Source organism: Toxotes jaculatrix, chromosome 3 (genome assembly GCF_017976425.1).
Source record: "Toxotes jaculatrix isolate fToxJac2 chromosome 3, fToxJac2.pri, whole genome shotgun sequence".
Taxonomy (NCBI): Eukaryota; Metazoa; Chordata; class Actinopteri; family Toxotidae; genus Toxotes; species Toxotes jaculatrix.
Genome location: NC_054396.1, coordinates 29,707,956 through 29,721,537, shown reverse-complemented (window position 1 = coordinate 29,721,537; position 13,582 = coordinate 29,707,956). Strand labels below are relative to the sequence as shown.

At 43.9% G+C, this 13,582-nt stretch overlaps 1 protein-coding gene across 1 annotated transcript; it reads left to right on the top strand.

Annotated features, from left to right (window-relative positions):
* The first annotated feature begins 1,114 nt into the window (after nucleotides 1-1,114).
* oser1 (oxidative stress responsive serine-rich 1) lies at nucleotides 1,115-5,549 on the top strand. The gene is made up of 4 exons (XM_041034809.1): nucleotides 1,115-1,634; nucleotides 2,624-2,733; nucleotides 2,836-2,952; nucleotides 4,138-5,549. Exons 2-4 carry the CDS (start codon nucleotides 2,657-2,659, stop codon nucleotides 5,078-5,080), a joined length of 1,137 nt encoding a protein of 378 aa, XP_040890743.1. The 5' UTR covers nucleotides 1,115-1,634; nucleotides 2,624-2,656; the 3' UTR covers nucleotides 5,081-5,549.
* The last annotated feature ends 8,033 nt before the right edge of the window (nucleotides 5,550-13,582 follow it).

The following is a 13,582-nucleotide window of genomic DNA, read 5'->3' as shown; positions in this document are numbered from 1 at the left end:
TTCAGCCCGTGTGAAGATGATAAGTCAGGATCTGGATTTAATTTCAGTTACTGAGAAAACCAGTGAAGAAACACCAGCGTTAAAACAGTAAAAACAGCGACATTCTGATGTATTATTATAGATTAAGATATGGTAAGACTTCATTAATCAACGAGAATATGACTTAATAGTATATAAAGTAATTATAATTAGCTCCACCATCTGCAACTTCAAAGCAATGTAATGGAAGAATAATTATTTATACCACATCATACTTCCACTCCACTATATTCCATCTTTGGCCGTATTCAAGCAGGTGTTGTATAGTTGCTTGCAGTGACAAGCAGTGACATAGGCAGAGGCATAAATCAGTACATCTACATTCTTTGTCAAAATTTGGGGGCGCAGTACGTTAAGAGTGCGGCTTTGGACTTTGGACCGGCCTGAGATCGGAGGGTCGTGGGTTCGATCCCCCGACCAAGCGCCCTCAGGAGCGCCCTCTGCTGGAGCACCAGGTGAAGTACTGCAGTATGATCACTTGATGGCACTGTTGCCTTCTTTGTGCATTGGTTCTGATTTCAGCAGTAAAGCCGTGGCCTGTGTAAGGCTGATTGTGCTCCTGGGCCTGGTCAGCCTGTTGATATGAAATCCATACTTCTTCTCTACACTACGCTTCATAGGTGAATACTGTACTTTTTCACTCCACCACAGATGCAGTTACTGATTACTTTTCAGAGAAATCAAACATTTAAAATTATGATAATCTCTTGGCTCATGACTCCTTACAGGGCCACTTCATATGGTTCATATAAACTTCTCAAATATCTGTATTAAATAGTTTAAACAAGCATTTTGATTATAATACTTATATACGTTTACTTTTAATTGTAACAGAGCATTATTCATTGTATGTCTAAAGAATGTGTGTGTGCGTGTGTGTGTGTGTGTGTTTTAATCTGCCTCTCAGAGCAGAGAGGTTCTCGTATGGATCTGATTTTCTGTGCCGAGCTTTGTTCTCCACAGCACCGGGCTGTCTGGAGGCCTGTTATATAACAGTGACGTAGCACCCAGGTCCCCTCGCGCTCGGTGTCCTTGGCCTAAAGACTGTCTCCGAGACACCGCGCCGAAAAGTGGAGGGCTGCCACATCACGCCGCGCTCGGTCGAGCCGCTGTGTGAGATTTAACGGTAAAAAATCACGCGTGGTGAGCGGCAGAGTGACGTCAGCGTGGGATTTTTTTTTTCGGGGGAGGGGGGGCTGGTGACGTCAGCAGCGCAGCGCCTTGTTGCAGAGTCACTGCGACTGTTTCGACTGTAAACAAGGGAGCGCGGAGAAAAGTCAGGAATCAGGCCTCCGCGGCCGCGCTGCTCGTCCCTGTTCATATTTTCGGCTGGTACTAATTCGTGAGTGACCCCGCGACATGACTCCAGCCGTCCATGCGTAGTCTGTTCCTAAAGGCACAGGTCGTGTTGTGTTTCTTTTCAGCAGAGACGGTCGCATAGAGCTAGCCTCTCAAGCTAGCCACTTGGTCCCTTTAGCTCACCTTAGCTGTCGATAGCCTCGCTGGCTACTCAACATCCGAGGGCCTGCTGCGTGGGAAACACCCTTTATGCCCTGGGTATACCTCTCTTTACTGCGACCAGGATATCCTGAACCGTGAGTATCACCTCCCGTGTGTTAGGAGGTTTCCAAACTGTTCGCAGCCGTTTGAAACGACGTCCTGTGGACAGCTAGCCAGTTAGCTTAGCCTCCGAAGTAACTTACTAGCATTAGCCCAGAGGGTGGGAGAGCTTATGAAATCCGCTGTTTACAAGCGGTGGTTGCCAGTGTTGTCGCTGAGGTTTTGTTGCGGGATTATTGGGGATGATTTTAACATTTCATACAAACGCGTGTTAAACTTTCTGCTAGGGCTGCAACTAACAATTAATTTTATTATCGAGTGATTTACCCATTAATTTCTTGATTAGTCTTTTGATTGGTAACATCTCAGTAAATAGTAATAAAAATGCCAGTTATAATAAAGCACAGCCCAAAGAGATGTACCCAGGTGCCTTATTTCATTCGCCCAACAGTCCAAGACCCAGAAATGTACAGTACACAGTCACATATGATGAAGCGAAGCATGAAATTCCCCACACTTGAGAAACTGAAACCAGTAAATTTTGACATTTTTGCTTGAAAATTCACTAAAACGAGTAAGTGATTGTCAGAATAGGCAGCGATTAATCTTCAGTCAGTTGACTGATTGATAAATTGACTAATCGTTCTGGTTTATCCACAGTTTATCTGTTGTCTCTCGTGTTTTACCTTTACAGTCAGCTTGTCATTGATATGATGTATGGGAAACAGAAGCAGCAGTGACAAGGACAACACACTTGGCAATGACACAAGTTACCAGTCAATAAGTCTGGCACCATCTGTATTAGAATGGCTTTTTAATCAGTCACCATTTTGCTAATTGTAAATAGAAGGCTTTCCTATCAAGGATGAGGCCTTTATTGTCCCTAATGTCTGACTTAATACTTTGGCCATATGTTACCGAAACCTTACTCTCTCTGATGCCCAGGATCCAACTAGCAGCCCTCAGTTGTGTGATAATCATGATTATTTCAGTGCTGAATTACTGTGGTGTGTTTGTGTCGTAGCTGGGTGGCTGGTCAGAGCGGCCTCCTCCCACCATGGAGGCAGGAGGGAAGGACTGCGAGGAGGAAACACTGCAGACGGCGTTTAAGAAGCTAAGAGTTGATGCTGAGAGGTAAAGAACAGATAACTGTGTGAACAGTGTTGACGTTGAGATGTGTGTGTGCTGCTGAGATAAAGTTCCTAAACGTTCATGTACTTCTTCTCTTCTTCCCAGCATACCTGGAGCTGTGAGTGTTTCAGAGGCGTTGGCCCCCAGAGTAGCATCACGGCCTTGTCTCGACAACAGCGGCGTGAAGCCCAAACTCAGCTGCCCGAAGGACAACTGGCATGGGTAGGTTGAGGATGTGGTAATAACTGAAAATGTGCTCAGTCAGCTCTTCCTCAGGTCACTGAGCTATGAAGCTGAGTTCTTGTTATTTTAATGGTGTTATTTTGGAAATGGTTACAAATCATTTGGATGTAGTAAAGAACTCGGTGAGAAAGGAGAAGATGGGTTTTAAATGTTTTTACTAAACCAGACAAAGCTCAGGACACAGTTAAGGCCAGTGTTATACTCTCCACCTCCACGAATACGCAAAGGTCTGAGAGACGTAAATTTCATAATGAGAAGGTGTACTCACAGCTCTCTGTGGACGTCTTTGTACCAACCAGTTTCTTGTGTCCATGTGGAAAAGTCCAAACGTAGTGGCCGTACAAGGGCACCAGCTGTTCATGGTCCGCACCAAGTGGTCTCCAGGTGGACTAGAAAGTATAAGAACAACAACTTCTCATCCTCTGTGTCCGTGGAGCAGTTGTCCGTGTACACGTCCTGAGGAGAGTATAAGTGAGGCTTCAGTGATCAAACCCTTATTTACACGGCCTTTTGTTTCTTGTGGACCAGCTGATCTCAAAGCTTAAACTGTTTTTAACCAGCAGGACCAAACAGGTCTTTTGATGTTATGTGAAACTGTGAAACTACAGAGAGGATTTAAACATTTTAAGCTCAGTTAATTAAGTGTATGTACCGTGACTGTGTTTTAGACTTCTGACCTTCGAGCTGTTTATGAGCAGACACACCTGCTCAAAGTGCACAGCTGCTGACAGATGCTGCGTGGCAGTAAAGAACTTTCTCTGTTATCCCTCATTTTAAATGTATATATGCAGCTTTTGTCTGTAATCTGTGTTTATGTTGAACTTGTATGTCAGAACCTTAACAAAGATTTTTATCAGCCAGCTGTTTGTCTCACTCCTCACCAGATGTTGGCTGTGATGCAGTTTGTCGTTTCCCTCCAGAAAAGGAGGGCAAACAGATTTAGCAGGTTTTTTTTTTCCAAAATAAAACACCCTGTGCAGACTCCCTGTCGTATGCCACATTACTACATCAATGTCGTAACCTGTGGCACAAGGCCGAGACCAGGGGTTAGTCTAAGCGTAGAGTAATTAGCTCCACAGACGACTTCTTTACTAACTAAGACAGTGTTTCATGTTTTTTCTCATCATGTTTTTCTCCCCCCTTCTTCTGTGTGTCCATCTGCAGCTGTATGAGGAAATCGTCAAGAGGAGCATCCAGAACCCAGCGGCGTCGCAGGTCCAAGTCCCCCATCCTCCACCCCCCAAAGTTCACCTACTGCAGCACCGCCGCTGCCTCTGCACTGTCGACCCCTAGTGGCTGCCTGAAGCACCAGCGCCTGACTGTGCCTGAGCCCGTGGAGCCTCGCCCTGCGGTCGATGGAAGAACAGCCTCCTCCGCGGCTCTCCCGACCCAGAAAGAGCTCTCTGCTCCAGGCACACCCAGCCACATCTCTCCTCTGGTTTTTGGATCTCGTGCTGGGTATGAGACACATGTCGGAGCTGTGGTTTCCTCGCCGTCCCTACAGGAGATCCCCGCCGTTATCACTGCTGCTGTGACATCATCCAGGCAGGATGGGGGAAGCTCTGGAGATGTCCAGGCGGGCGAGGAGGGCGGCCCAGAGAAAAGTGCCTGTGACCAAGCGGAGTCTGGAGCAGGAGCACCTCGGAGGTCTGGTCCCGCTGAGGCCACGGACTTCCGAGCTTTATCCAAGCTCCACTGCTCTGCAGACGGCCCCCACGCTCCCTGCTCCTGTGCCCAGAGGAATAACTCAGATTCCCAGGAAGAGAGTAAGCAGGGGGCTGAATGCCAGTGCCAGTCGCATCATCAGGGCTGGCATGGCGTGGAAGTGTACTCTTTCACGGGGCTCCGCAATGTCATCTCAGAGTGTGAGAGGAGCCTGCCGAGCCACGACGACGCCCCCAGAACTCTCAGCACCAGCGGTAACGCTGCTGCGGCGTCGTCACCTTCATCATCGACACCGCTGTCCTCTGGCTCTCCGCGCTCATGTTCGGAGCAGGCGCGAGGCTACGTCGACGACATCACAATAGAGGACCTTTCTGGCTACATGGAGTATTATCTATACATCCCCAAGAAAATGTCACACATGGCTGAGATGATGTACACTTAAAAAAAGTCAGAATATTGTTATTATAATATCAAAGGAGGAAATGATAAAGTAAAGAGTTTTTTTTGTTGTTTAGGGAAAAGTTGGCATCGGAGGAAAGTCGCTGTTGGGAGGAGGAATGGATCAGGCATGAAAGTTTCAAATTTTCAAATATACGTTAGCTGATTTTTAACCCAGGCTGAATAGTTTTCATTCTCCCTGTCTTCTGTTTGAGCCTTCCCCTCATTCTACTGACAGAAACTCATCACCGCCAGCTGCTTCTCATTTCTGTCACCCTTTTTTTTGTGCTATATGAATAACTTTTTTTTTTTTTTTAAATTTAATTTTCAGTTTACAAACGAAGTTGCCAAAGCTCTTGGTGCAGGGTCTTGCAGAGGGAGATAATATTCCAAGTGTGATTATGTTTGTGGTGTTGTGACCCTGAAGGTCGCCTGTCTGGATTTCATTTCCTTCAATAAAGACTCAAAATGTTTTTGTTGGAAAACTTGTCATCGTCTCTTTGGTCAATGCAGATGCGCAAGTGATGCACAACACTTTATGCTCTGGTATCTGACTCGCATCTGTTTCTCTTAAAAAAAAGCAGAGCAAGAATAAAATGGTAAAAATGTGAGCACTCTGAGAACTGAGTGCTGAGTACATCCCAAAAATGTGGCACAGCATTGCTGTGGTTTGTCTGCACTTTTTTTTTCCTCATCAGCGAGAACAAGAAATAATTTTTCGAGCTTCCTGCTCATGTTCATCTGCTCCATGTCAGCATGTTAATCAGGAACCAGCTGACACTGGACATTTCCCAGTTACAGGTGCGTGTGTGTTTCTGGCATCAACCTGTTCTGATAAAGTATCAAAGTTCAATTCAAAGTGTTTTACATAAAAACTAAACAACAGAAACACATTAAGAAAAGATGTTAAAGAAACAAAAGGGAATAGAAAAAGATATAAATTAATCTGACTAAATATAACTAATGAACGTATTGTTGATGTAGACATGTCAGTAAAGCACAACATAATCATGTGAAAGTAAAAATCACAGAGAAATGTGATGATTCAGTGTCATGTAACATCCGTGGCCTGCGTCTATCAAACACCTAAAGGTGAAATTTATGGACTAAAGTGAAAGATAAAAGTAAAAATCCTTCACTTTTTCCTCCAAACTTCAGAATAAAAGCTGCAAATTCAGCCTCGGACACACATTCTGGAGAAAAAAAAAAGCTAACATAATCTTTCACACACTGCATTTAGAATAAATTCACCTGAAATCTAGAAAGCGTAAATGTTTATCGTGTAGTTTTAGGTACTTTTCTCTCTGTGTTTCAGTCCTTCTGAGGAAACTTGGAGACGTTCATTCAAACACACACAGATCGTTTTTCAGTGAGGAAATCACACCACTTCCTCTCAAGTTTACTTCCAGCAACCACATCAGAGAGGCAGTTGTTTTATTAGAAAGATGTCATTTCTGTTGAATTCTGCTTTTCCAGTGGACTTCAGCATTAACTGGCACTAACAACAGACGTGTCCTGAGCAAAGATATGTCTGATGTTAAAATGCTAATCTTCAGAAAAGTCATTTCACAATAAATCACTTTTAAAAGTCGAATGAATCCTCGAGGTGAAGGAATGAAAGAGCTGCAGACTGAGCCTCTGTCTGCTTTGGTGTTCGCTCAGTGGTTTGTTGCTCTGCAAGAACATTTAGAATGATCATTTCATTAAAAGTGCATTTTATTAGAGTGGAATCTTTAAATCTAAATCTAATCTAATGTATTTATAACATATAAATATATATGCGCCGCAGACTCTGCAGCTCTCTGACATTTAAGAGACTTTTCAAGTCAAAAGAATTTTGATAAGTTGTTTTTCTTTAGAAGTTTGTGATTAAAAGTGAAGAATTTTTACTTTAATCTTTCACTCACATCCAAATTTTCACTTTCAGCTGTTGGAGGTTGTGAATGTGGGTCATAGCCGGCAGCTCTTTGAAGCACAACGGTCAGAAGTCACCAGTAGGAGGCATCAGTTCCTGTGCTTTTACCTCCTGGATCACAGCTCAGTGTTTACTCTGCTGGGTTGGAGAGCTGACTCGCTGCATGACCTAGAATGATTCATGAGGGTGTGTCTCATTTTCCTCGGTGCCCAGGGATGAAAACGATCCGTCTATCATGAGCCAAACAACATAAGCTGGAACAGCTAAAGCAGGTTTGTTTACCGTGATTTAAATCTCTGGATTTCACTCTCTCTCCGTCTCAGTCAGGCTTTCTGCTGCACATCGTTCCCATTCATCATCTCTGCTTCATTAACTAACTGTTAACGTAGCCAAGCAGTTTGTTAATAACATTATTTCATTTAATTAGGCTGAAGCAAGCAAAGAAGTAAAGAACAGCTGAATGTTTTTGCCAGTGGTTCCACTGTCAAAGGTATAAATTAGCTTTTAATTAAAGTCTAATGAAAAATCCTGGCAAAGAGAGGATTATGGGTAATCACCACACCGGATCTAAGAGTCCAGACCCCTGGTCTCCAGCATAACTTCACATCATGAGGCAGACGTTCAAACTGTGATGGAGAGTTTCACAGAACCTCAAATGTCTGAGGCCTAAAGTCAGACCTATGAAAAATATATATGTTGGTGGTCTTATGCTATAACGTCACAATCGTTTTGGACATGACCACGGAGTGTCTCACGTCAGTTTTATAAAGCTGTGGGTCATAATTCAAACTGGTTTGTGCGTCTGTTTCTGATCAACACCCACATGTTGGAAACCTCAGACCCAGAGTTGAATCTTAATTTGCACAACGTGTTTCAAAAATGTTGAAGTTGCATGTGTTCCTGCCTTTTGCAATATCTCATAAGGTTAAAGGGGCTGTAATCCTTTTTCAAAAGTAATAATAAAGGCTCAAACGATGACTTATCTTGATAGGAGTCACATGTAGTGACGAACCCAGAACCCACAAAGAACCAGGAGAGTACACAGTGGTGTACTCCTCGGTGGAGGCGGGTATCACGAAGCTCTGCAGAGCTTTACAGTGAGAGTTTGCAGTGAGATTCAGCCTGTTTTACTTTGAAGGAACCACAGGATCAGAACTGTGTCTCCAAGTTAAACCTGGAGGAAGATCAGAAACCTGCAGCAGAAAGACAGAAGATGCTCTGCAGTGTCTGAACACTGAACACTTTCATCTCCAATTTTAAGTAACTAAGAATTTTCCTACGGGGATCAATAAAGTTATTCTGATTCTGATTCTGATTAATTGATCAAAAATAAACCCAAATATTCTGTAATACATTTTACCACAAAAGACTGTTTAAAAAGTTCAGGCTAATTTATCTCAAACTGTGGCTAAAGGAAGCGAAGCTAAAATAAATTACAAACAAAACCTATTGGTTTCTTGCTGTGTAAATAAGTTTCCTTCATCTGATGAAGTTTGAAATGTCACGCTTTTATTTCTGCCTCATGTCTCATGCAGACATATTTGCGTCTTCATTTCGATTATAATGTTAAAACAAAATAAAAAAAAAATACTTAGAAATATGATACTGTGTAAAACGTGTCAGTCCTGTGGTGTTTTACAGTAAATCATCTGCCACGTGTCCTGTTGATCATCAGAGATCACGGCCTCAGATACACAGATGTGTGCAGCAGCATGTACAGTTGGGTATTTTCCCGTTTTCCTGCCTGACTGTAAACAGATCATCTGATGTCTGTGGATTTCCTCCTGCATCTGTTTTTCTCAGATGAGCGAGAGCGTGAAGATTGGGTGGGGGGAAATCCACGGCCGAGCCCACCACCGTGTTTCTCAGACCTCACTGCTGAGAAAAAAGCTTTTCTCTGAAACTTTCTCTGTTGTGTTGTTGTTGCGTTTCTTTCATGCAGCGGCAACTTGTAACAAATAAACTCTGGCCCGACACTGACAGAGTTTTTCTCAGCTCTCAGAAAAAGCATGAAACCACAGAGAAACCACGAAGGGACTCTGAGGTACTTCACACACTCTGCTGCTTTCAGGAAACACGCTGCAGCTGATGCAGCTCGTTGTGTGTCTCATTTGTCATGATGTGATGCCACAGGTCTAAACGAGGTGCGTTTACAGGTACGAACCTGTGATTCTTCTGTTTCTGAAGAAAACAGCTCACAGCTCTTTGCCTTTAAACCTGGTGTCTGGAAATGTTTGTTTACCACTTGTAGCTCTTGACCAACAGCCTGAGTTAAGAGGAAGAGGCGGAGTCAGGTGACCTTTCACCTCAAAGGGTGGATTAGTTTCTTAAATGTAATATATATATATATATAAGGTGTAAATGTGATTACAGCCTGTTTCCGTTGCCATTGAGTGAGTTTGGACAGTCACCAAACAGCTGATCTGAAGGAGCTGAAACAGTGAGTGTGAGTTTACAGCTCAGATCTTCTGCTTTCTGCTGTTTCTTTCCTGAGAACTTCACTGAGGTGGATCTGTTTTTTTTTTTTTTTGCCTTCTGACCATGAAACATCTTTTTTTATTGCTCTACACTTGTGTCCAACCTCTTGAATTTATTTTCTTTGCTGTTGTTAAACATGATGAACATGAAACATAAAGTTTAACGTGTTTTCAGTGATGTGTCACTGGCTCGTGGCTCATTTGGTCACTTGGTCTCTGACAGCGTGAACGGCTGAATCCACCCTGTCGAGCGCCGTCGGATCAAACTTCACTTGGAACGAACAGCGTGTACCAGAATGTTTCCTGGTGTCGACACAGTTGAACATCTGTGAGGACGATGAACTGTTTCGAAGCTCCTCTCATGTAAAAACAGGCACGTTTACATTTCACAACCCCAGTGTTCACAATGCACTCTACAAACACAAGATAAAAATAAAAAAAAACCATGAGTGTTTGTGCGTTTGAGTGTGTGTCAGAACATAATGAGAGGTGAAGGCAGCGGAGGGCACTGATCAAAAAGGTCTGTTTCACATTATGCAAACAGAAAATAGACGTGATTGGTAGTTACACAAACACACTCATGCGTTCACACACACAACCCTTGACAGGATATGAAATCCTCTGGTCATGTCAGGACCGGCAGGCTCACCCTTTTATGCCTTCACGCCTTCAGGTGTGCATCCTGATTGGATAATTGGGACAACAGGTGGCAGATGATGAGGGTCATTCAGAGATCACTTCACCAGAATGTCAAAATAACACAAAAAGACAACTAATCAACCAGAAATGAAGGTAAACATGATCATTGACTCAAATGAAAAACATGCCATACATACATTTTGACATATTGACATAAATTCTGATACTAAATTTGAAAATCCAAAAAGAAAAACCTTTCTCTGCAGGAGTCAGCGAAAACAGACCATCGCTTCTGTTCGCAGCCTCTGATGATCCACGTTTTCTTCACTATTTCTTTTCAGAGAGTCCTAAATACACAACTAAACAAGATGCAACGCTGTGAAGGTGGTGCAAACAAATATGTGTGTAGTGGATATTTCAGGGCGTGTATCTGCCGACAACAGGAAGTTTTTTTTTTTTTTTTATTGGACCATGGTTTTGACTTTATGAGTCAAATCACAACGTTCAGGAGGAGACAACGTCCTCACAGCGTCACAGAGGAAAATGTTTGTTTCTGGGAGGCCTGGACTCCATCCTGGAGTGCTCACCCACCCCGTACTCGACCTCTGACCTTTCTGCCCGGGTTTGCAGCCCTCTCAGGGAGGTGTTTGTGGGGGGTGACAGAGGACACGGTGATTTGGGCCCACAGCCCTAAATGCTTCCACATGCTTCTGCTTGTACGTCTGTGAGTCTGGATGTGTGAGAACCGAATCCGTGGGAAACTGGATCTAAACACATCTAAACTCTTTGGTCTTTCCCAGGGTGGTGGAGAGGTTTGAGTGGAAGAGACTGATTCTATGACAGGTGTCTTTCATACACATAACGAGCTGAGATTAGGAGGTACTTTCTTAAAGGGACAGGACTAATTTGTGTGATCAAATTCTTATTTCACTCAATCAAATACAAATTAATTTATAACCTTTATTTTATGTACTCGAAATACACAACATGTTTAGACGTCTCACTCACTGTGGTGGGACAGTTCACACTGACTCAGACAGGGAGGTAAAGGAAACGAGGTGTTTTTATACTGTAGATATTTTTAACTCACAGGCACCTGTTCTGTTCCTCACACGTCATAAATTCATCCATTTATCAAGCGCTCGAGGCTCATTACTCTGTTCGTACCATATCCTGTCACAACCAGATCATAATTTCCTCATTCTCCAAACTCTGCATGAACGCTCACTCACGTCTCAGCACCAACCTTAGGAGTGAAACGATTCAAACTGTGAAACTAAACTGAATTCAGTCAATGTGCCTCTAAAACTCAGTGGTGACAGAGACCTGCTGAGCTCTGCTGCTGCCCACTCACAGCAACACACACCAATTTCTGTCCAATCAGACGCTTTGTCAGAGTCAAAGGTGTTTATGGAAGCAAACTGTGGACAAATCTGTGAGTGTCAAGGCCACACACACACACACACGCACTCACGCACGCGCGCGCACACACACACACACACACAGAATAACAAGAGTCTACAGCCACACTCGTGTCTCTGAGCTTTGACGCTTTGAGCTCAGATGTAAAAAAGAAAAGTTCAGTAAATAAACAACAGCAGTGACAGCTGAGTCACCAGAGATAGTTACAGTCAGAATATTCAAAAGCTAAACGGGGAGAGTCTGTGATGTGACACACTCTGAACATTATGGCCTGTGCACAGCAACACACCTGGGAACGAGCTGAATCCTCTCAGATGCACGAGAACGGTCACAGGTAGAAAAACCCGGAGGTTAAAGGTGGGATCTGTAAAATCAGCCATATCTGCTGTATCATATTAAAGAACTACAATCACAGTGTGATCCACACACACATTAACAGCACACACACACACACACTGAGAAACTCACAGTTTGACCCAGTTGAAAGGAATTTGCTGCGTTCAGGGGAAAATGGGGAAAGGTCTCTAACACGGCCACTTCCTGTCGCGACGGCTGGATTTTCTCGCTGCCGCTGGCTGAGATTTGCAGAAGCGTGAGGAGGGTTTGAACAGGCTCTTTGATGAGGCAGGTCTGCATGTGGTGAGTGTGTGGAGCTCGGAGTCTGGGTTAATCCTCACCCTCTCACGACTGCTTTAGTTCTGAAGCTTTAGCTCAGATGCATGTGGAATTAGAACAGGAGGGACGAAGAGCAGGCCGATGTCTGTAAAACGTAAAGTTTCATTTACTTTCATGTGTAGTTTCATGAGTCTTTCAGTCTTTTCACTAGCAGAGATGATAGAAGTCATTTTAAGTTTCATTTTTTAAATTTAAAGAAACATTCGAAACACCTGGTATTTAAAAGGTTTAACCTGTATTCAGGTGAGAGACAGTGCTGTGAATAGTAACTGATGAGGGGAGGGGGTTGATGAAGCTCTCCGTCCATCAGAGGCAGATCTGAGGACGTATGTTGGACCATGACTGACTTCCAGACTCGCTGTGGTTGCACAGAATCCTGCAGACGTCTTAAACTCGCACCAGGACGAGCTGGGTGATTTTGATTTGCTCCTCATTCTGTCCAGGTCACGGGGGCAGCCCGTCCAATTCACAATGCACCGAAGGCCTATGGCACCTCCACAGGTAGTGAGTCCATGGGAGATGGTGCCACCCGGAGTGGGATTCAAACCCACGACCCTGAGAAGCTGAGTCTCATGCTCTACCAACTGAGCTAACCAGTTCTAACCATTCTGTCTCTTTCTCAAATTGATCTCCATTTTGGTTTGGTTGTTCCTCTGACACCTGATTAACCTTCTGACTTACACAGTACGGATTCTGATAAATACAGTTATACACACACACACACACACACACACACACACACACACACACACACACACAGATTCAGGCAGTTACATTATCACACATGTTCACACATATACACACAGAGAGGGAGGCAGTGAAAGAAAGGGAATCACATTACTTTGACTCCATACATGAAGTATGCTGACTTTACCTCTTGATGTCTCCCCTGAGGGTGAGGACTCAGCCTTTAGTCAGCTTAGCCTTTACCCCCCCCCCCAAATGAACCCGGGGGCAGGGTGCTGGATTTACTGTACCTTCAAACACACATGGAGCTGATTTAGCCTGACCCAAACAGAAAAGCCCCAAAAGTCGAATTCCTCTGCCGCAGCCCGTCAAACACGTCTCAGCATCTCAGCTTCTCAGCTCTGCAGGAGATTCTGGAGTCAAATCCGATTTATTTACGTAAATCAACACGTCAGTTTGTCAAGAAAGAAAACCAAGAAAAATAAAGGGACTTCAGTGCACATTGCAGTGATTTAATGTGCGCTGTGGTCAGTTTGAATGTGTTAGTGTGTGTTTGTGTGTGTTCGAGCCAAGATCTGCAAATCTTAGAGTTTGGGTGTTTTGGTTGGAACGGTCTTCGTCCATGTTCACAGATTTAAAATCACAGCACAATGAGAGTCATTCGTATTCTGCTGCTGTCGCACCAGAAGCT

Bases quoted from the DNA above. Each gene is read 5' to 3' on its own strand.
- oser1 (XM_041034809.1), top strand. From the start codon at position 2,657: ATGGAGGCAGGAGGGAAGGACTGCGAGGAGGAAACACTGCAGACGGCG. The intron at 2,734-2,835 runs GTAAAGAACAGA...TCTTCTTCCCAG, and splicing joins CTAAGAGTTGATGCTGAGAG to CATACCTGGAGCTGTGAGTG. The intron at 2,953-4,137 runs GTAGGTTGAGGA...GTCCATCTGCAG, and splicing joins CCGAAGGACAACTGGCATGG to CTGTATGAGGAAATCGTCAA.